General features: G+C 48.8%; 1 protein-coding gene across 1 annotated transcript in view; it reads left to right on the plus strand.

Annotated features, from left to right (window-relative positions):
* FRAS1 (Fraser extracellular matrix complex subunit 1) overlaps window positions 1-23,154 on the plus strand; it is a 174,163-nt gene that overhangs the window by 143,078 nt on the left and 7,931 nt on the right. Inside the window, exons 41-65 of the mRNA XM_037392849.1 lie at window positions 617-813; window positions 1,197-1,350; window positions 1,926-2,189; window positions 2,301-2,489; window positions 2,897-3,016; window positions 3,445-3,624; window positions 5,661-5,785; window positions 6,467-6,607; window positions 7,530-7,757; window positions 8,027-8,140; window positions 9,343-9,493; window positions 10,785-10,944; window positions 11,400-11,562; window positions 12,021-12,267; window positions 13,156-13,500; window positions 13,781-13,941; window positions 14,322-14,469; window positions 15,735-15,940; window positions 16,409-16,565; window positions 17,215-17,415; window positions 18,758-18,945; window positions 19,131-19,406; window positions 20,438-20,670; window positions 21,026-21,186; window positions 21,966-22,180. Coding sequence (XP_037248746.1) covers window positions 617-813; window positions 1,197-1,350; window positions 1,926-2,189; window positions 2,301-2,489; window positions 2,897-3,016; window positions 3,445-3,624; window positions 5,661-5,785; window positions 6,467-6,607; window positions 7,530-7,757; window positions 8,027-8,140; window positions 9,343-9,493; window positions 10,785-10,944; window positions 11,400-11,562; window positions 12,021-12,267; window positions 13,156-13,500; window positions 13,781-13,941; window positions 14,322-14,469; window positions 15,735-15,940; window positions 16,409-16,565; window positions 17,215-17,415; window positions 18,758-18,945; window positions 19,131-19,406; window positions 20,438-20,670; window positions 21,026-21,186; window positions 21,966-22,180 — 4,724 coding nt within the window. The remainder of the gene's footprint in view (window positions 1-616; window positions 814-1,196; window positions 1,351-1,925; window positions 2,190-2,300; window positions 2,490-2,896; window positions 3,017-3,444; window positions 3,625-5,660; window positions 5,786-6,466; window positions 6,608-7,529; window positions 7,758-8,026; window positions 8,141-9,342; window positions 9,494-10,784; window positions 10,945-11,399; window positions 11,563-12,020; window positions 12,268-13,155; window positions 13,501-13,780; window positions 13,942-14,321; window positions 14,470-15,734; window positions 15,941-16,408; window positions 16,566-17,214; window positions 17,416-18,757; window positions 18,946-19,130; window positions 19,407-20,437; window positions 20,671-21,025; window positions 21,187-21,965; window positions 22,181-23,154) is intronic.

Below are 23,154 nucleotides of genomic sequence, written 5' to 3' on the forward strand. Positions count from 1 at the left end.
GCTGTGAGAGCTGTGGCAAAGCATGGCTGGTAAGGTTCTCTTATCTCACTGTATTATCAAGAAAAGGTAGGACTTACACCATATTGTCCAAAGATGCTCATCCAGGAGACTTGTCTGCTTAATACTGTGTGGTCGTAACAGGAGTGGCATGTATCATTTTACTTAAATCATAACTTCATAAAATATCGCTGTGGGTTGGCCAGTGTAGTGACTTGTTGCAGCAGTGATTGCCTTTCTTCTGGAGAGCAGTGGTTGCTAACCATTACACATCATCCCTCCTAATTGTGTCCTAAACAGTTTTGCAAGGTGAAGCTTGATGTAGAGGTTGTGTTGAGGCCAGATGGCACATGAGCCATTATCTCATCTCTGAAGAAAGCCAAAGTAATTCTGGGACGTGGGATTGCTTGTACTACACATAAAACTGCAGCTTCCTCAATGCCTACTCTAATGCAGCAGATGCTGCTTTCTACAAAGGTCACAAGATGTGTGTGAAAGTCACGTTGTAGGAATGAACATCTTTCTGCACCCTTCACAATCTTCTTCTAATCTGGCTCCTTTTGGGTTTAGTTTATCAGTGAATTGAACACCCTTTCACTAGTGATTTTCTGGTTTGCAGGTGAGAGTTTTGGCCCACAGAGTGAGTCTGCTATGACCACAGACGCATCCTTTTCCCTTCAAGATGTTCTAGAGAACAGCATTTACTACTTCCAGAGCGTCCATGAAAGCATCGAACCAACAAGTGACGTTTTCAGCTTTTACACGAGTGATGGCTTCAGCCAGTCTGAGGTGCAGAGCATTAACATCACAATTCAGGTGAGCCCTCTCCTTTGACACACATACATGACTTTTAAAGTACAAGCTTTGCTCACTCCTTTGTAATGTGTGGGAAGGGGATTAAAGGGAGTTTCCTTCCACCCGTCTGCTGCCTTCCCCTAGTACAGGCACATAATTCGCCTGTGATGCCAGAGAACAGCTGTGCATTGCCACCTCTTCCCCAGGCCTTATTTCTCTGGTGTCTTCTCCCTCTTAGAAGCAGCCGTGATGCTAGATAGATTTGGAGAAAGTGGTGTAGCCCATTAATGGATATCAGCACCAGTACTGCCCTTTGGGAGCTTGTGTTTCATTCAGGTGGGCAGCGGTCTTTTCCCTTTGGCCATTTCCCTTTTTTTGACTCTGTACCTTTGGGACCTGTGCAGCGGCAGAACGACGAGCCCCCGAAGATGGTCCTGGAGCCTGTCAGAGTGCACGAGGGCTCAGGTGTGGTCGTTACCAACGCCTCCCTCAACCTGCAGGACTTGGACACCCAGAACAGTGAGCTCGTCATCGTGGTCAGCAAAAGTCCAGAACATGGTAAGTCTTGACAAGCTAGGGGGTGACAGAGACGGGATATGTCTTCGTGTGTCACTGTCTGTGTCTTTATATCAATGCACATAACAGCCAGCGATGTGAGGGAGGAGCCTGGTGTACTTGTACAAAGCACATTTAGTCTGTGTTCGGACCAGCAGCCACAGAAGGGCTATGCTTCAGAGCAGACCTGTTCTTTGAGAGTTGTCCCTCACTGTTTGTGGGAGAGGAGAAGGGGGGGCTGCATGCATTCCCCTGGGAAGTTCCCTTTTGTGTTACCCCATTTCCAATTGTGGGTTCAGTTCCAAAGAGCTGTGTAACTAGCATCTATCTGCAGTGATAAAGCAAGGCAGGGGGCCAGGTGAAGGCTAAGTGTCATATTAGTGAGGGCTGTGCACCCTTTTGCAGATCCCATGTACGTAGCCAAATTCTTACCAGTTTTAGCAATAAGCGGATAACTTCTTTCAGTTGTGCTGGTAAGGCGAGGTCCACCTCTGTGCATCCCACTGAGAGCTGGCACAGCAAGAGTCCCCAGCAGGCTGTCTTCTCCACATCATTTTCATCCATCTGTTGTTTGCCAGGTCATCTCCGCAGGAGGCAGACTGCTGCGGAGTCCCCGGAGCAGGGACGTGTGCTGTCCATGGGCTCATCCTTCACCTACCAGGACATTTTGGATGAGCTGATCGTTTATACTCAGAGCGGTGCAGCAGCACAAACAGATGAGTTTGGCTTCTCCATCACGGATGGTCTCTACACGCAGACAGGGAGGCTAGAGTTCTCCGTGGAGCTGCCAAAGAAGCCACCACCCACATTAGCTGTCAACAGGGACCTGCAGCTCCCAGCTGGTACGGGAAGAGGGAGGAGAATGGTATCACTTGGTATTGCTCTGTGGTCCAGGCTAAAGCTGTCACTTAGCTGGGTTGGTTGAAACTGTGGATTTTCTCCCTTTGATCCAGGCTCTACAGCACAGCTCACAGATCAGCACTTGAAAGCAGCAGCTGTTTATCCAGATGACACAACAATTAGATTTGTCATGAAGAGGGATCCCAGTGTGGGTCGTCTGCAGTTGACCAAAATCGATAATCCAGTTCAGATCTCTGTCAAAGGACCTGTCAAAAGTTTCACCCAGGCTGATATAAATAAAGGTGAGAGTGGTTGGTTTTAGGTAGTCACAGCAAGTAATATGTGGCCGGTTTAGGTAGTCCTGCGAGGAGCAGGGAGTTGGACTCGATGATCCTTGTGGGTCCCTGCCAGCTTGAGATGTTCTGTGATTCTGTAATCTTTATGAGAGGGAGGGATGACTTGAAGCAGGGAAGGGAGAGGGAAAGAAGTAAGATAAGGTTGTTATGTTAGAGCAGAAACACGTATTGTTAAGCAAGTGTTAAAAAGTTGCTCTCAGCAGGAGAAAAAGAATAAAGAGAAAAAGTAATTAAACCCAAATTCAGGAGCTCTGTCAAGCCCCAGACTTATGGTGCCAGCCTGGTTCCAAACCAAGAATTAAATGATGAAGCCTGTAATAAAACCACTTCTTTTCTCCTGTCCCTCTCTCCAGGGCAAGTGGTGTACAGTCACAGGAAAGGGGATCCTGGTGGAAATTTCGCCTTCGCCTTTGATGTGATGAGCGCAGACGGCAACAAACTGAAGGACCAGGTTTTTTATATTAACGTATTAGGTAAAAGACAGTGCTGAAGTTATGTTTTCTTTGCTGCAGAGCTCAGGCCTTTGTAGTTTCCCATCCCATATGCAACTGCAAGTTAAGATGTAATTCTTCAGATGCAGTTTTTATTCGCTGTTAATTCAAAGGCTTTTGAAGTTTGGGGCATGGGGAGAGTTCACGGATGTGAGAATTAGTTCTTTGGCTTCTGACAAACTCACTGAAAAAGGTAGAAAAATTCCCCTTAATATCTTCATACTGTCTAGATCGTCTTTAAGATGTTATAATGTTACCGTCCCCTCGATTAATACCCTGTTTTGGCATTACCAGCCTGGGAGGTGTTTGTGTGCCTGTTGTCTTTTGCTTGAGCACAAGTACCTGCTTTGGATAACGCCAGGGAAAGGAGGACAGGTATCTTAACTCAGCTTTATATTTAACCCTTTCAGAAGACAGAGTACCCCCCTCCATCATCACTAACAAAGGACTGGTCTTGGATGAGAACTCAGCCAAGACAATCACAACCCTCCAGCTCTCTGCCACTGACCAGGACAGCGAGCCAAGCCAGCTCCGGTATGAGATCACCAGACAGCCACAGCTGGGGCACCTGGAGCACGCCGCCTCTCCAGGTTAGCAGGGTGGGATTTTACTTGGTTGGGTACTCCTAGGAGCAAAGCACTGGGGGAGAGCTTTTGAGCCCTAGAGATTGACTGCAGGAAAAATGTGCTTGGAGGCAGCAGCACAGAATTAGGTTTCCTGTTAGAAATCAAACGGTCGTTAGCCCAGAGAGTTGGACAATAGGGTGAGTGGAGGCAAGGCAGCCCAATAATCCTGGGTGAGGATTTATTCAGCCTCTGGGTGAGTTGATGCCCCGTGGTAATGTTGGCTGGTGGCCTTCACAGGTCAGTCCAGCTTGCCGCTGTGTGAATCTCTTCTTTGAAGACCCATTGCAAACCTTCAGCCTTTTTTGTGACCACATGCAGTACAACACCCAAAAGAATCCATCCCCTAATGTCCATGGTAATAGAGCCCACCTCAGTGGACAGACAACTTGCTTTCAGTCCCCCTCTTGGCCAGTGTGTCCCTTGATCCCAAAACACCAGCCTCTTCTCCCACCTGTGCTTTGGAGAGGAAGAGAACTAACTGCTGAGTTAGTTTACAAAGGAAGCTGCACTGTGGTGTGATGGATTATGCTGGATAACAAATTCTGGTAGTTTGGGGAAGCGAGTTGGTCAATCCTGTGAAACTCAAAAATAATTACCTCCAAACATGATCTGAATTTTAGAGTTGCCACTGACAGTACGAATATTCTGCCCTTCTCTGATGAATTAATCTAGATCTATGCTGTCATATAATATGTTCTTCTGACTTACATTATACTCATCTAAGATTATATTTCTTCTCAGAATTAGATTTCTCATTAACATGGGATTAAAGTGGAAATATCTGCTCTGTGTTTTCAAGATGCAGACAGTCCCTGTACAGCTCAGTTTGAGTGTGTGGTTTGCCTCATCTTCTCACAGTTTAAGATGTCCTCTGGCAAACACGTTGGAAAGCTAGGAATAATGAATGGAAGTTATAATAAGCAAACCCCCTGCTGAGAGAAAATTGAAAACTTGCAATATTTTTGTCTAAATTGCAAACTAAACAGAGAATCCTGTACTTTGGAGACCTGAAAGAGCTGGATTAAGGATTTTATTCGTCCTGTTATTTAAAACGTGATGATTCTGATTTCTGTGCTTTTTTGTGTCTGTGATGGACTAAGAAAGACATAGTGTCACAACACTGTGAAAGAACTGTTCTCATGATTTAAATGACCGAAACCTAAGGCGAGAATACCAGAGTGTTCAAAAGAGGGCACAGACCTTTAAAGCTAATGAGCTCTGAGGAAACCTTGGATAATCATCCAGTTTTGGCTCATTTATTTATATCAGATCCTGGTATCGTTTGTAGTGTGGCCAATACTTGTCAGTAGCCATTTAGCATGATAAATCAGTGAAAAACTTTTTGTCAGGGTTTTTGTTGTGGCTAAGAGCAGTAAAACCATCAAGCGCAGCAGTGAGACTTAAAGGCTCAAGTGCTTTTTAAAATGCTTGTTGGTGCCTTTCTGTGCCTGCGTCACACCTAATGACCTGTAAAGATGTCACTGGAAGTCAGAGCTGAAAATGGGACTCAATCTGTTCTAAATGCAGGGGCACAAGGAGAGGGAAAGGGAGCAGAGATTTTTAAGGCATTTTTGAAAAGAGCTGAGGCCAGGAAACCTTTTGCTCGTACTCAACAATGCCTTGGTCAGATCAGTCCTGCACTGTGGTGAAAATCAAAAGTGTTACATCTGCCACTTTTCTCACAGCTTCTGTCTTGGCCCATCCCCAACAGGGTGTCCTGACAGTTTGAGGTGCCATCATGAAATTGTATGTCTGGGAAGAAGTCTGTACTTCTTTTTGCAGAAGGGGTGCCATTGCACTAATGTAAAAGTTATCCAGCTGAGTTTTTAGGAGCCTCCATGTGAGCTAAATCCCTGGCTCAGCTGAGGTTCACAATACAGCCTGAATTGGAGCAGAACAAGCCAAGGCTGAGTGCTTATGGCTAGATATGTTCAGCTCACTATATTTTTCACTGCCTCACTCTTTCTATTGAACATTTTCCTCTATTGTTCTTTTTCTAGGGACAAGGATTAGTTCCTTCAGCCAGGCAGATTTGGCGTCTCGCAGCATTCGGTATGTCCACACCAGTGATGCTGAAAAGCATACGGATGCATTCACCTTTTCGGTGTCTGACGGAACAAATGAGGTGAGTGCCAGCATGGTTTTTTGCCCAAGTCAGAGCAGGCTATCGATTCTGTAGGATGTGACAGGAGTATTTTCCTCTTGCGTGCTTGCAAGAGACAGTTACACATCTCTCGCAATGAAACAAGCCACATGTGGGCTTGTCATTTGGCAATGGTGGGCGCTTTTACTTCCCTTGCTGTGAGAGACCTGACGTAGCACAAGGAAGGGAGCGATCCCTGTGTAGGTAAGGGGGAGCCACCTGTGATGTAGCCTTGTGAGACTGGTTTACCGAGATTTCAGTGTCTGTTTCTCATCTGCTTACCAATTGCTCCTGGAGCTCAGCTTTGATCCAGTGCACTGACAACATACCCAGAAGCACAGTTAGACCCTTGAGAAATGTCTTCTTCCTACTTTCTGAAAGAGAAAAATCACAGCAGAGGGACAAAGTAGAATGAGGGAGGGAAGGAAAAGTGGATGTCCATAATTATCACAGAAAGAGGGAGAATAAATTAATGGGGAGGAATAGAAGAGGTCACCTTCACATGATTTGAGCTCAGAAGGTCACATTGACTCACTACACAAGGCCAAAATGAAGTAACCCACATTCTAGATAACCGTGGTCTCTTTAAAGCGTTACTGTTTCAATGGAGCTGCACTCCTGGTAGACTGAATTCATCAAGAGAGGCTTTTCCTCCTGTTCCAGGTGAGGCAGACATTTGACATCACCATAAATCCTGTGGATGACTCCTTACCCGTAGTGCAAAGCCTCGGGATGACGGTTCAGGAAGGGGTGAGGAAAACCATCACAGAGTTTGAGCTTAAAGCAACAGATGCTGACACAGAGGTAAGGCAGGGCTCCCGCTCGCCGCCTCCCTCCTCTCATCTGCGCCAGCTGAAAAATGGGCTTGTGTTCAGAGAGAGAGATTATAGCGAGTGTCATCTCTCCCTGTGATCATACCCCGTCTGATCGCAGCATCAAACAAACAGCTTGTGGAAGGCCCAGTTTGTATATAAATAGATGAATGAGTGTTTGAGCAAAGCAAAGCCCTGGCTTGAGAAATGGCTTCATCTGGCATGTCCCTCAGACACGGCAACAAACCTGCGTGGAAAACACGTAGAAGTTGTGATCAGAGCTAATCCTTGCCCTGTCCCACCTTATCTCTGAACACTGTGGATTTGAACAGAGTTTATATCTAACCTTGACACTGAGTTTGTGCCTAGCACAGATGAAAATGACATTTCTTCCTCTTCCTGGGGCTGGCTGGAGGCTAAGCCACTAGCCTCATGTTGGTTCTGCCTCCCTGCGCTGCAGTTTCCCTGCAGCAAGAGAGCTCCTGGCTGCCTGTTACTGCCCAGAGCCAAAGATCCTGCACCAAAGGTTCTCGCTGCTTCCACCCTGACAGAGATGACATGGAGCACGTTGCTTAGAATGGCTGCAGAACTGGGGGACTGCTCTTGTGTTCGTGGAGTTGTCACACGGGCAGGAGTCGTGTCAGACCAGGCAAACGAATAGTTTGGTGTGATGTGTGTAGCCTAGCGCTCCCTGACTGGGGTTGTTTTGTACATAGCCACCTTGGGAGAGGGATAAAGAGAGGGCAGGGCTCAGGGTGAATTAATTCAGTGTGTGGTGCTGTGTTGGCACCTCTGGTGCTAGGAAAGCTGTCTGGGCATAGAGTCCCTCTCCAGGCAGCTGGAGCTGGAAGGACATGCCTGTCCTGGTCCTGGGCTCATGCCTTCAGCTTTGCCGCTCTGTCTCCTTGCTGCAGGCTGAGTCAATTACGTTCACAGTCACGCAGCTGCCCCGGCATGGCCTGATCGAACGCACCAGCAATGGGCAGCATTACCACCAAGCCAGCACCTTCACAATGGACGACATCTACCAGAACCGCATCAGCTACAGTCACGATGGTAGCAACTCACTGAAGGATCGCTTCACTTTCACTGTGTCTGATGGGACCAATCCCTTCTTCATCATGGAGGACGGAGGGAAGAAGGTAAGGGAGGAGAAGGGATGTCAGGGACACCCTCTATAGGTGATACTCAGTGAAGGGGAGACTTAGCTGCTGTCACTCCACTGAAGATAAGTGCTGAATATGCCTGTTTCCACAATGCCATTTGCTTCTTACGTGGTGTACCAGCCTTCGTGTGCGCAAACTCACCCCAGGACCTTGATCCTAACAGAGCTGAAGGGAGCAAAGCTGGCAGTATGGTGGGCGAGGCTCTGACTCCCAGAGTAACAGCCGTCTCTCTGAACTTTTGTCAGGTTGTGACAGCAGCACCACAGCGCTTCAAAGTGGACATTCTCTCTGTGGATGACGGGACACCCAGGATCATCACCAACCTGGGTTTGCAGTGGCTGGAGTACATGGATGGCAAGGTAACTGCCACCGGCTTACATTGTTTCTCAAGCTGTTCCAGAAGGAGGAGCTTCACAGGAGAACATCCTGTTCCTTCAGCATTTTGATTTTTGTGATGGAGAATGGGTGTCTCTCTGTGCCCGTGAAGTGTCTTGGGAAAGGCAGAGGTGTGCAGGATTGCCTGCTAAGCGAAGCAACATGGCTCCAGGGCACTAAATCACTTCCTGGACCATCACGCCTGGCTCTTGCTGGCTCTTGCGCGAGCTGTGCAGTGCAGTACAGCTCTGCCCACCTTCCTGGGCAGACATGTCCTGCCCCTTGTCCCTCCCCCCCAGGGTACATTTTCAGCTTTGCTAATGGCAGAGAAGGTGTTGTGTGCCGCAGCAGCCATAGCAGAGACATGGCTTTCAGAGGAGTGTGGCGTAGGGATTTCTGGCTGTGACATACCTTTGTTTTGCTGAAGTCCAAGCAAAACCCCAGGAAGCTCCCTCTTGTGCTTGTGTTTGAGGACCTAGGATTAACTGCAAAAAAAAAAAACTTTGATTCTTCCCAGGAAGAAAGGTTGGAAGTCACTGTAGTAAGAAATGGTGTTAAGAAGTGCTGTCTCAGCTCAAATGCCTTTCAGAAAAAACACTCCTGCAGCCTCAGGCAGTTCAGTTCTCTTTTTCTCCTGCTGATAAAGGTGTTTTCTTTTTAAAGAGAAAGCAAAATATGGTGGAACTGAGGCACATCCATGTGAGGTCATTTGGAGGAGGACCTAGTGCAAGCTCACTAAAGCCGCATGAACTGTCCTGAGTGAATCCTTCCACTTGAGGCTGTTGGCAAATGTTTTTTGCAAAGCCTGGCCTTGCCTGAGCACTGGCACAGTTGATGGAGCAGTGGCTTCCAGGTGAAACGGAAAGATTTGTCGTAGCTTTTAGCCCCAGCTAGGTAGGACTGGGCAGCTTGCTCTGAATTTGCTTTTCTTTGAGCCATGATGTTTTCCTATTAAACAAGCAAGACGTGAGGCAGGATTTGGAGCCTTCCTGTGCTGTCAGACACCTTATCGGGTATCTGTCTGTTCAAGGCCATGCCTTGTCCTCTGTGCTTTTACATCCCCTAGCTTTCCCCTCACAGAGCACTGTGTGACAGAGGGATGGTTGGGCTTTTTGGGTGAACAGTCAATCGGACTTGCACTGCTGGATCTCCAGAGTTTGACTCCCTTGGTTTGGCTTTAATCCAGGCAACCAATCTAATCACTAAGAAGGAATTACTGACGACAGATCCTGACACAGATGACAAACAGCTGATCTATGAGATAACAACTGGTCCCAGAAATGGTTATGTGGAGAACAAGCTGAAACCAGGGACGCCTGTGACCACCTTTACGCAGGGTATGAAGCTGGGCTGTATACTCTTGCTTTTTTCTTTCAGCTGCTTCAGTTTGTCAAGACAGCTTGGGGAAGCAGGGGACAGGGACAGGAAAAGGTGGGAGGGGAGAAGACACAAATGTCTCAAAGGTGTGTCAAAAATAAGAATTGAACTTTGCTGTCATTTGCAGAAATCCTGTAAATTCCTATAGATGCCAACCTGTGTCCTGTAGCACATCCAGGTTTTCCAGACTTGTTAGAGCTGGAGATTTGACTTGGGACAGTGAAGAGGAGCTGTAGGTATTGCATGTGCACCTCGTCGTCACAAGGCCTGGTAGATGTTTACCGTGAGGGTGGCGAGGCACTGGGACAGGCTGCCCAGGGCAGCTGTGGGTGCCCCGTCCCTGGCAGTGCTCAAGGCTGGACAAGAGCAGCCTGGGCTGGTGGAAGGTGTTCCACTAGACCAAGGCAGGGGGTTGGGAACCAGAGGGTCTTCAAGGTCCCTTCCAACCCAAACCATTCTGTGATTCTATGTTTAGCCACCAGTGCAGAGTCAACCACACATGGAAGGTTCGCTCATGCAAGACTGAGGGATTCTCCATGAGGATGGGGAGTAACTACTTCTCACACCGCTGTGCTTGTTCTGATGGCTGCTCCCCCCCCGACTCCCCCAGGCAGGCTGAGGGCGAACTCGCTGCACAGCCTTTCTCAGCACTCCTGCTGCTGCGGTTTGCAGAGCCTGGCACCATGCTGCCTTGGGGCCTGTGCAGGTGCAGGCAGCAGCTCTGCCTGACCCTTCTCATCAGGCCCTGCCAGCCACACCTGGCACCCCATGTGCACTGGGGGGAAAAGAAGTAAAAAAAAATTGGGGGAAAAAAGAAGCAAGAGACCTGTGTTATTTTCGGGCTGAAGCTTGGCAAACGTATTATACTGCAGAAAGTCAGAGAGCCTGAACCATCTCAGCAGTGAGAAGGACCCCCGTTAGGACATGCCAGCTTGTAGAACAGACCTGAAATACATGCTGCCACAGTGAACGGGTATTTCTTGCGTTTCATCAAAGCTACTTTCAATTTACCTGATTTTTAAGTGTGAGCTGTTACGGATAGAGACTAGACAAGGGAATGTCTTGTCACGGGTTGTAGGCTGGCTTCTACCACAGGTAAGACCAAGGAAGCTGGAAAAGCTGCTGCAGCATAAGGGGCGCGTGGAGATCCTGGTCCCTGAAGCCGTGTGGATGCCCGTCTCCACACTGCTCGTCTATAAAACTGCCATGGAATGTCTGGGTTGGCTCATGGGATGTCTTCTCCCCCGGCAGAGGATGTGAACCAGGGCCTCATTCGGTACGTGATGCATGAGGAGAAGGCTCAGGAGACCATGGACAGCTTTCAGTTCCTAGTGAAGGACAGCAAACCCAATGTGGTCAGTGGCAACATCTTCCATATCCAGTGGTCTCTCCTCAGCTTTACATACACAAGGTAAATGGCACGGGGTTTACAGCACTCTTCTGACAGATGGGCTCTTACCTGGAGGTTGAGCTCTGTAATATGTTATTGGACCTACGGCACAGAAATTAAATTCTGGGGCACTTTCTGTCATGTTTCTGCCTGTGTTCCACTGGCACCCCGTCAGGAGCGAGGTCTCGCTGCTGTGTGCTGTAGCCTCACGGGTGGCATGCCTGTTGGATTAATTAACGCTGGCAATTTCTAGGTGGGCCGGGCATGTGTTTGTCAGTGAGGAGAAATACCTGCAGGGTTAAACCATGGAGCAGGTTGCTGAGTAGCTGCCATCTGCCCAAGTCCCTGGTGATTAGTGTCCCTCGGATTTTCTGTGTAGACAACAGTCAGCCTGAATCTGCGGTGCTTGGTACCAGCGTAAACACACAAGTTTTGCTCCCCAACCTGTTATTTGTGTCTGCTTGATGCATTTCCAGCTACACCGTCCGAGAGAGCGCAGGCTCCGTGAGCGTCACCGTGAAGCGGATCGGTAACCTCAACCAGTACGCGATCGTCCTGTGCCGCACAGAGCAGGGAACGGCCACCTCTGGCTCCACTTCGCAGCCGGGAGAGCAAGACTACGTGGAGTACGCAGGGCAGGTGGGTGGGGGACACCAGGAAGGGGAAGGTCTGACCACGCATGCCATCAAGCCTAGATGGAAGAACTGATAAAAACACAAGGGAGACTATTTCCTTTCTAAAAATGTGTGGGTTATTTGCTTTCAGAAGAGGGTCCCCTTTCTTTCATCAGTTTTTTTATGTTGACAGATAGGCTTTGCAGCAGTGTTCTGGCAGACCACAAACGTTCCAGGTTTGCCTGAGCGGCAGGAGTGTCACTCCTGATCGTGCAAAAGGCTAAAACCGTGACCAGAAGGGGTGGGGGCCCACAGCCTCCATTTGCTGCTGCCTTTGACCTTCCCGAGCCATTTGGCCTTGGTTGAAGTCAGTGTCTGATGCTGCCCACGCACGGGGTCTGTGACACAGGCAAGGGTGAGGCAGGGAGGACGGAAAGTTTCAGACCCCAGTCCAAAAAGAGCAGCCCCCTTGCTGCCTTCCAGGTGCAGTTTGAGGAGCGGGAGGACATCAAGGCCTGCACCATTATCGTTAACGATGACAAGGTGTTTGAGAACACGGAGAGCTTTGCCGTGGAGCTCAGCATGCCGGCCTATGCTCTGCTGGGGAATGTCACCCGGGCCACGGTCACCATCACGGACCCGGAGGACGAGCCCACCCTGCAGTTCGACAGGAAGACGTACCACATCAGCGAGAGCGCTGGATTCCTCTCCGCTCCTGTGGAAAGAAAAGGTGGGTCGAGCCGGACAGAGTGACTTTCCGTGCCGCACAGGAGGGAAAGCGGCTCTGCGGGCGCTGCTGTGGGTGGGTGTGCAGAGCCTGAATCCCCACGGCAGAGCGGGTGGGTGGGGAGCCCTGGAGGCAGTGGTCAGCCTAGCCTCTGGGCAGAGAGGTGAAGCAAAGGTTGCGAAGGCTGCCTAGAGCTTGGATTTTAATTCTGGTTTTTTTTATAGATAACCGAAGCAGTTTAGTGCCTGTTATCCTGCAGTCTTTTAGCACATGACTAGGCTTACTGCAAAGCTGCCGAGGAGTCTTTGCGGCATATAACTTTGCCAGGCACAGGCAAACAACTGTTCCCTGTTGGCAGGCTATTAACAGTGACCCCCAAAACAAGTGGTGTTCTTTGGGGTTTGCTTGTTTATGATTTTGGGGTGATACTTTGGTTTTTTAGAAGGAGCTTTGCGGCACAACTGAAATGCAACAACACGGGGCAGATGGGGGTTTTCTTTTCATTTTTCCCAGCTCTGCTGTAAGATTCACGAACGTAGTTAAAGCTCCTTACTTTGGGATTAATTTCTCTTTCCAGCATCAGGAGTAAACTCATGGATTTATTTGTTGCTTCTCTGTGACCTAGGTGCCGTGTTTGATGTGGACCCTGTCATTGGGCTATATATTCTTTAATAGGCACGTGCCACCCGCTTCCTGATCATAGTAACCAAGAGTACAGATTTGGAGGTAGACCTAAGCCAGCTTCTATGCAAGTTTAGGAGAAGGGGCGGTGTTCTTTTTTACTCCTCACCCTCTTTTCTGAATGCTGCTTTATTATTTAAGTGAACAGTGTCTCCACCAAACAGAGTAACAGTATTGCCATAAAGTTATGACTTTTCTGTTACATCTTAGGGGATACCAGCAGCACTGTGTCTGCCATCTGCTACACTGTCCCCAAATCAGCCAAGGGAAGCAGCCTTTATATGCTGGAATCTGGCTCTGACTTCAAGTCCCGTGGGATGGTGGATGACAGCCGCATCGTCTTTGGTCCGGGTGTCACCACGATGACATGTGATGTCATGCTGATCGATGACAGTGAATACGAAGAGGAAGAGGAGTTTGAGATCGCATTGGCCAATGCCTCAGATAACGCACGCATTGGCAGCCGGGCTTCAGCCAACGTCTTCATTGGTGGTCCCAACGATGCCTCCACAGTGTTCCTGGGGAACGCTACCTTTACTGTCAGCGAGGCTGCAGGTGAAGAGTGGCAGGGAGCTGCCCCGAGGCTGCTCCGCAGCACGTTGGGGTGCTTTCAGCAGCAAGAGGTATCAGAAGGAGCAGTTCAGGGCACAGCAGGAGAACTGTGAAAGATCTGCAGAGGGTTTCTGTTCTTCCCTCTGCCCCTGTGGGGAAGGCTGGGGGGGTTTCTCTGCAGTAGCCTGTGAAGGGCAAAGGGCATGCTGAAGGGAAAGGGGTGGTGTTGTGGTATGTGGCTGCTTTCTCATCTTGGTTCTCTCATGTGCAACTGGTGATGCAGGAAACATTGAGATTCCAGTCCTCCGACAGGGACCTGATCTCTCAACCCCCGTCTCAGTGTGGTGTGCCACTCGGACATCAGACCCTCCATCTGCCAGCCCAGGAATCGATTATGTCCCCAGCTCCAGAAAAATAGACTTCAGGCCAGGCAAGACAGAAGAGGTGAGGAGCCACTTTGACTTCTGATGAGCCTGCTCAGTCTGGTGACGCTTCCCTCTTGTTTATCTGCCTACTCTATATTTGCCTGTTTTGAAAATCCTCTTAGGGCCTCTTGAGAGTTATTAATGAATCTGCTAGGCACAGGCTCACAACTGATCAGCCCTCCAGCCAGAGGAGGCTTGGTCAGACCACCTCTCCCAGGATAAAGGTGGCTGCCTGTTCTCTGAAATGATATGCCAGATTTATCTAGAACATTGTTTCCCTTGGTTAATGAATTCAGAAGAGGCCTGACATAATGACTTTACATTAGACACCCAGATGCAGGTGCCAGGAGGGATGAAAGCTTTGCATCTCTAAAAGCAGGACTTCTGCTTTCCTTCTAGTTCTGCACTCTGACAATCCTGGATGATGCGCAGTACCCAGTGATAGAAGGGCTGGAGACATTTGTTGTTTATCTCAGCTCACCCCATGGAGCTGAGCTGACAAAGCCGTTCCAAGCGATCGTGGCTATTAATGACGTCACCCAAGATGGTAAGTTATCCATGGCAGCTCTCTCTGGCCCATCCTAGCCTCTTCCTTAACACTCCATGCAGCAGGAGGCTAGTCCGAGTTAGGTTATTTCTAGGCTGGATTTAGCCTGTTTTCCTGGGATCACAGAATCGCAGAATGGTCAGGGTTGGAAGGGACCTCTGGAGATCATCTAGTCCAACGCCCTGTTAAAGCAGGTTCTCCTCCAGAGCGGGCTGCACAGCATTGTGTCCAAGTGGGTTTTGAATGTCTCCAGAGGAGACTCCGCAGCCTCTCTGGGCAGCCTGTCCCAGTGCTCTGTCATGCTCACAGTAAAGAAGTTTTTCCTCACATTCAGCTGGAGCTCCCTGTGCTGCAGTTAGTGCCCATTGCCCCTTGTCCTGTCACTGGGCACCACTGAAAAGAGCCTGGCCCCATCCTCCTGAGACTCCCCCTTAAGATATTTGCAGACATTGGTAAGGTCCCCTCTCAGTTGTCTCTTCTCCAGGCTAAACAGGCCCAGCTCTCTCAGCCTTTCCTCATACGGGAGATGCTCCAGCCCCTTGATCATCCCATTCCACTTGGCAGCCCTGTTTCTTTCTGTGCTTCACTGTCCACAAGAGCTTGGAGTCTATGGAAGTGCAGAATTAATTTTCCTGTAGTGTCCCCGCACGTTCAGCCACGCATTGCCTCCTCCGCTCAGAGCTGGCCACATTCCATGCTTTCTGTGAGCTAAAGCCCCCCTCACTATGAGAGAAAATCTCACCACGTGTTTATTTTCTCTTGTCTTTTAACATCTCTTGTGTTTGCTTGCCTAAGGAAAGCACACACTGTATAATCTAACTCTGTAGTAGTTATAATAATTTCTGCCTTTGCATCGTTTGTTGATGTCTGCCCTCCTTGCTGCCAGCTGTTTGTTCCGTGTCTGCCCGCAGACAGTAGAATAATGCTTTGAGCATCCATTTCAGTACTGAGCCCTGATACGGTCCCCTCCTGACACACCTCGCAAACATACCATCCCTGTACCGCCGGCCCTGCCTGGTTCTCCAGCACATTGCAGCCGCGCCAAAATGGTAGGGAAGGAACAAGCATCGTCAGCTGTTGGAGTCAGGTGGCTCAGTCATTGTTTGTTTGAAACCAAATCCTGTACTGAGGCACAGTGAAGCTGCTGTTTTATCCCCTGGCTGCCAGGCTCCATGCAGCAGTTCTCCCAGGGTATATCTGCCTCCATTAGCTCCTGTCTTTCTGGATCTTCAGCACTGCTTGACCCTTTTTATTACCTCCTACAGTACCAAGCATGCAGTTCACCAAGGATACGTACACGGTGAAGGAGAAGGAGGGTACTCTGCACATCCCCATCTTCCGCACTGGGGACCTGAGCTATGAGTCCTCGGTCAGGTGCTACACCCAGAGCCAGACAGCAGAGGTCATGGAGGACTTTGCAGAGAGAAGAAATGCAGAGGAGTCTCGCATCACTTTCTTGAAAGGGGAGAAGGTGAGCTGAACCTGGCTTAGAGGAACAATGAAGAACCATTGACGGAAGAGGTTCACATCTCTTCCTCAGCTCTGCATTGTCAGAGGGAGCTGGCAGAGGTTATCCAAACTCGTCTCATAGGTGCTTAAAGTCACAAATTCTGCTCCTGGAAATATGACACGACTCTGAAAGGGTTGTTTATTTCATGATAAAATTGATTAAAATGTGATATGCAAATTGTCTGCGCCGGTAGGACTCAGGACTGTTGTAGCTGCTGGTTTGTGGAAGCAGGTGTCTTCACCGCTGTGTCTTATCCCAGAACTGTGTGGTTTGTCCACACTGAAGCAACAGCCTTGAAAATAAGAGTTTCTTCCAGGATTGACAGTACTCGGACACTAAACCCTAGACAGTGAAGTACCGTGTGGCCTTTAAGGTGGCTTCATCAGATTTACAAATGTTTCCTGTTTTCTCCTGCTTACTTGGCTTCAGGTGAAGAACTGCAGTGTTTATATCAGTGATGACTCTGCCTTTGAACCAGAAGAGCAGTTCCTGGTCTGTCTTGGTAGTCCACTTGGAAACCATTGGAGTGGAGCTAGGGTTGGGAAGATGGACGTGGCAACCATAACTGTCACCAATGACGAAGATGGTAAGCAAGGATGCTCAATGAGGATGTGGTTGTAGTGTAGGATGCACGTTCCCAGGTAGTCAGCACAGTTGCATCAACACTTAGCAGTTTAATTTAGTACACATGAATGCTTTCAGTCGTGTGGTCACAGCTCTGTGTGCAGATCTCGGATGCAATGGCTTTGTGCAAGGGGCTGGTCTTAAGGGAGAGATTGAATAACAATGGCTCGAACCCCCCCATTTGTCCCATTTCCCATTCCCCTGCAGCTGCACAGGGAGTTGCCGTGCTTCCCCTGGGAGATGTTGCCTTCCCTCCACAGTGTCACAGCCTGGAGAGATCCATGTGGAAGAAGGAGGATGCCAGGTCCCTCTGGTGTCACTGCTGATGGGGCTGTAGCACCATCACGTGCCATGGGTTTGGGGGCATGTGGTTCAGTGGGAGGCAGGGGATGGGAGAATCATTTGCCATATGTGTTGGGGTTTGCCCCACCCTTGCCCTAGTTCACATCCAACCCTTCCAGCTGCAGCTGGCCCTGGCTTTGAGGAGGCCCTTGCTCTGAAAATCTAAAAGGAGCTGAGCTTAGCTCACCTCAGTTGCTGAATGCTCTTCAGCTATAAACAGTCAGCCAGTGTGCAAACCTGAGGCTTTTTCTTCACTGCTGTTTCTGTAGCACCCACCATTGAGTTTGAAGAAGCTGCGTACCAAGTGCGGGAGCCGCCTGGCCCAGAGGGTGTTGCCGTTTTAAACATCAAGGTGGTCCGGAGAGGGGATCAGAACAGGACCTCAAAAGTCCGCTGTAGCACCCGCGATGGCTCAGCTCAGGCGGGAGTGGATTACTATCCCAAGAGTCGAATGCTCAAATTCAGTCCAGGTAAAGGGTCCTTGGAGGGAAGGTTAGAGGTGGTGGCATGTCCAGGGACATTTGGGGTATGTCAGAAAGGAGGATTGAAGGGCAGTCTTCAGGGGATTTGGAAAAAGCGACTGTTTGCATAAGGTTTACAACACAACACACAGGTCTGTCTGCTCCTGGTGAAGTGAACTGCATTCGTTGTAAGAACGCATAATATACCCTTAGATTTTGGAGTTTAGATTTGATGTGGGGTTTGATCTTGGGTTCATCGCAGTCTTTGTGGGAAGAAACACCTACCCGGCTTTTAAGCGTGTTACAAGTGGGGTGCAAGTCTTTCCCCCTTCCCTCGCGTTAGACATTTCCTTTCCCCTCTCTGCCCTTCTGGTTGCCTGATCGTTCTCAGGTCAAGCACACCGGTGTTCTGAGCACCAGCCCAGTGCTCAACAAGCAAAGTGCCAAGCTGCTGCCCGAGCAGGGGGGCCATGAAAAAAAACGAGGGAACGAAAGCGGTGGTGAGCTCTTTGCTGAGCAGACTGTCAGTGCCTGAGGAGACAGAGATGGTTGAGACTTTCTGCTCGCTGGAATTAACATCACTTGAAAAAATTGGAAGGCTATCCCAAATCTTCCCATGTTTTCTCTTGTGTACTACATTTTATCCCTTCATAATGCCCTGCTGGGTAAGAAGGATCTGGAGTTTGGTTGGTTTGGGGTTTTTTTCTGGGTTTTTTGGTAACACTTTTTAAATATACTACATATCACTGTGTGGTCTTTTAAAGTGTGGTTCTTCTGGGCTGCAGCCTTGCACTCTGCTATAGCTGTAATTTTGTTACACAAAAAGGCTGAACTGTTAAACGGTGGTCAGAACTGAGAAAGAAGCACTGACATCTGGCAGGTGAGCATAAAGTGGTCTTCAGGGGATGTAAGGCTCAGCAGAGATCTTTCAGGATCCAGTGCAGCAGCTCAGACCATGTTGCTGGACCAAGAAACCCTCAGCAAAGTTCTGCATACTGGTGTGAAGGGGAGAGCACAGATGCTCGCAGCAGAGGTGGGGATGTTCTTTGAATCATAGATTTTTACTAGACAGGCATTATTAATCCTCAGGTGGCATCTGCTAGTAAATCTGTCACCTGATCAATTGGATCAGTTGTCATAGCTGAAGTTTTATGTATAGAGTAGACTGCTGTGTGGACAGGGCTAAATTATTAGTAGCAATGAGCGGAAATAAAATTTATAATGCATATTTTATCATAAAGTTTCAGCAGTCCTAGCCTAGACCAGCTGTGCAGGTTTTTTATGAGAACTTTAGAGCAATATTTGATGATGAATCGAATTCTCTCTATTTCTCTTGCCTTTCCTCTCACAGGTGTGAACCACATCATATTTAAGGTGGAGATCATGTCGAATGAAGACCGGGAGTGGCACGAGTCCTTTTCTCTGGTGCTGGGTCCTGATGATCCGGTGGAAGCTGTTCTTGGAGATACCAGCACTGCAATAGTGACTATTTTGGATCAGGAGGCAGCAGGGAGCTTGATTCTACCAGCACCTCCCGTGGTGAGTTGCCCATTGCAATGGCTGTGATTTAGTACCCTTCAAGTACAGACTGAAAACCCCAGTGGGATTTCTGAAATCAAATTAAGAGCTACAGTAATGTAGCGGCTTGGAGCATGTGGGAAGGATTGCCTTTTCTGCCCCTTCCCTCTACCCCAGGTAAATGCTGCCATCTTGCATCCATACAGGTTGTCACTCTGGCTGATTACGACCGGGTGGAAGAAGTGACCAAGGACGGCGCGAAGAAATCCCCTTCCCCAGGCTATCCGCTCATCTGTGTCACTCCCTGTGACCCTCACTTCCCCAAATACACAGCCATGAAGGAACGCTGCAGCGAAGCTGGGATCAACCAGTCTTCAATACAGTTCAGCTGGGAAGTCGCGACCCCCACAGATGGGAACGGAGCCAGGTCACCTTTTGAAACCATCAGTGACAACACACCATTCACTAGCGTCAACCATAAGGTGTGTGGCAAGGTACCGGCATGGCGAAGGTGCAGGAGCGTGTGGTGTAAGGCAGGGAGGGCTTGCAGCAGCTCTGTCCGTCTGTGTGATCGATCACTCACTCATGTGTGAAATTTGGTTGCATCCCTGCCATTGGATAGTCATGCACCTGGAAAAGTGGCTGTGCCTGGATAAGAGCTCTGCACGCTGACATGACCTGTGTTACCAGGGTTTGGCTGTGGGACCATGTGCTTGCCCTGCATCCTGCTCAAGCTGCAGGCAGGGCATAGCTCGTGGGATGAACTGCTGTTCCTTCAGGCACTCGTTTTGCTGCACTGCTCTGTGTGTGGCCTGACACCTCGCTCTACCCGGACTGTTCATGTCCTGCCCCACAGAATTACTGTTTTCCTCTGGGGACTTTTCCCAGGCGCTCCCAGCTGTGATGTCTCAGCTCTTTTGAGGCATCCAGGTGTGTTTCTAGACCATGCCTACTCATGCATGAGATATTTTTAGTGGGTAGCGTGCCTTTCAGTTACACAGAGATTAATATCTAAAATCTCAGGTTTGGGAATTGGCATGAGACATGGGTGCTTCTTTAGGGATTTTTTTCTTTTGGCTTCAGAAAATTTAGCACTGTTCTTCACTGAGCCTACTAAAAGCACAGCTTCTGTTGATGTGGGAAGTAGCTGCAAGCACTCAGACACTTCAGTAAATCCCTGGTGGCAGGAGACAGATGGAGTCTGGCAGATCATAACAGCTCAGGCTCCCTCTTCCTCCCCACCCCCCCAGTATGTGGGCAGAGTTTGGAAGCTGTAAAGCACCCGACATACTCGAGCATCTACTGCGGCGTAGGTAGTGAGGCCAGTCGCGCTCACATGCCCAAGTGGCCAAGCAGGTGTTGGCACACGCATGCTCCTGGTTAGTGTTTGCATGTGCCTCGCCTCTGTGCTGCCTCAAAACCCCAGGACAAAATGATTTTGCTACGCAGCCAGACGTTGCAACACTGGTGTCTTTGACCCACAGGCTTGTTTCTCCCTCCTCGTTCCGTGCAGGTGCTGGACAGCATTTACTTCAGCCGGCGGTTCCACGTGCGCTGTGTGGCCAAGGCTGTGGACAAAGCTGGCCATGTGGGGACCCCCCTGAGAAGCAATGCAGTTACCATAGGCACGGACAGTGCCATTTGTCACACCCCTGTGGTGGCAGGGACAGCCCGAGGGTTCCAGGCACAGTCATTCATCGCCACACTGAAGTACTTGGATGTTAAGCACAAGGAGCATCCCAATAGGTAGGAGCCTGGAGCGGGGAGAGCGCAGGCCTTCACCAGGCCCCTGGCACTTGCGGAGCTGGCTTGGGTCGAGAGGAGAACCTCAGATGGGTCTGAAACCGCATCCCTCCGTGCAGCGTGACCTTTTGAACAGCACAGGGTGCTCAGGGCACTGCTCCTGTACCCTTCCTTGCACCCTTCCCTGGCCTTCCCCTCAGGAAACTGGAGTTGGTGGGACAGCTTAAGGAGCAATGTGTAGAAGGGGGAATGTAGTTGAGACTAAATACAAGGCTGCCACTAGCAGGCTCACCCTGTCTGTGCTGGGGCTGCTGGGGCGGGTTTTTTTTTCCACTGTCTCATCCACTCTTTGTTCCAGAATCCACATCTCAGTGCAGATCCCCCATCAGGATGGTATGCTGCCCCTCATCTCCACCCTGCCACTGCACAATCTGCATTTCCTTCTCTCGGAGTCTATCTACAGGCACCAGCATGTCTGCTCAAACCTGGTCACCGTCAGAGACCTCAGGGGCATCTCAGGTAACCTTTAAAGCCGGCCTTTGCTTTCCAAACTTGATGGTAGGGAGAAGCCAGTAAAGAAATGGAGAGAAGGCAGCTTTGCCTTCCTCTGGGCTGTCTTAATATTACGTTTATAATAATTACTCTTCCTCTACTAATAGCAGTGAACAGAGTTGCCCAGTTGAAGAGGAGATAAGATGCCTGGGGATGTTTACTGGGGTTAAGCAGCATTGCTCTGTGTGAGGAGGCTGGAGTGCTGGTGATTTTCTGCTTTTCAAATCTGTCTTGTGGTATCCGTGTGGTTAGAGAGGGATCCACAGGAAGGAGATCATTGGGTCCGTGTCACCAGAGTCTCCTGCATGGCAACAAGAAGCGGTGAAAGCAAATTCACTGCTGAAGTAAATGTGAGAGCCAGAGGAAAAACGCAGTTTGTGTCTGTGACACTCGGGGTAATGCAGCCCGTGATGGCTCCGTGGTGAACAGGGGATCGTTGTGCTTCATTCTGTTCATTTCATACTCACGCTGCTCTGCATTTCTTAAATTTTAAGTTCAACCTTTAATTAATAGCTTGCTAAGTGTGGGTTTTAGGATCCTTAGCCCATTCCTATAACAATTTCCCGTTTTCCCCTACACATTCCCCATGTGTACTCGGTTTGACCTCTAGGATAATGAAGGGAGAGGAGCCCATTGAGTTCCTGGTATAACAACAGTGACATGACTTGAGAGTGAAAATGGGACCTCTTGGCCTCAAGCTCTTTAAAATCTGGGGTGATCCATGTCCTGATGTCTCTTAATCCCAGAGGCAGGGTTTCTGGATGAAGTGACCTATGACAGCATCGTTCTTGGTCCTGGCTATGACCGCCCTTACCAGTTCGACCCCACAGTGAGAGAGCCGAAAACAATCCAGCTCTATAAGCACCTCAACCTGAAGAGCTGTATCTGGACTTTTGATGCTTATTACGACATGACTGAACTAATTGATGTTTGTGGAGGGTCTGTCACCGCTGACTTCCAGGTGAGGTGCCAGTTCCAAAACTCTTCCACGTAATACAGATCCTTCTCAATTCTTAAGCAAAGCTCCACTTTGTGTCCGTGTGTATTTGCTGTTCTGATTTATACAACTGGATATGGCTTTTTCCCACTTTTACCTAAAAAAGAGCGGTGTTTTGCAGAATGCACTTTATTCATTTATTTTTGTTGGGGTAACAATAAAATAACAATAAAAAAATAAGATAGGTTTTATTCTCTCAGTCTTCAGAGCACCCATAAAATATTTTTTTTAAATGTAAGGATGTGCTGGAAATACAAAACATTCTTAGCTGTGCTCCGTTCTTTTACAATTTTGACTGTATTGTTAGCCAATATAAATGAGCAAAGAACAGAGTAGAGGCACATCAGTTTGTACTCTGCAGTGGAGCAAGGTCGTGGGAATTTTTAAGTAATGTCTTATAACTGACTGGCAGACCAGAAGCCAAAAATGTTCTATAAAATAGTGGCTTTCGCTACTAGACGTGTCTCACTGCCCTCTCATGGATGGATTATACATGTACATCCCACTCAAATGAGTATCTCATCTTCCTTAGGTTCTTGTATTAAATTCCCAGTCGGAATGTTATGGCCAACCTCATCTCTTTTAATTCCTGCCAGTCTGGAATACTTTGTTAACTTCCCTTTTATAGTTCCAATTACTTGTGGAAATCCAGAGGAGCTACTTGAGCTGAACAACTGTATAATTTAGTATGCAGAGACTGGCACCAAGCAGTCTGGAATGTCTCTCTGAGCTCTTCCAGGGGCTTGCAGAGTACAGCTGTGCTCCACAGATAATAGATAATATATCTACAGATATATATATATATATCAGATAGATATTAATATCCACAGATAATAGCTGGTGTACGTACAGCCGGAGAGCTGTGGTATTTCAGATACTCGTAGGGCCAGTCCTCAGCAAGCAGAATTGCTTATTTTTAATTCATGGAATTGAAAACT

The sequence above is a fragment of the Falco rusticolus genome, chromosome 1 (genome assembly GCF_015220075.1).
Source record: "Falco rusticolus isolate bFalRus1 chromosome 1, bFalRus1.pri, whole genome shotgun sequence".
In the NCBI taxonomy this organism is placed as follows: Eukaryota; Metazoa; Chordata; class Aves; order Falconiformes; family Falconidae; genus Falco; species Falco rusticolus.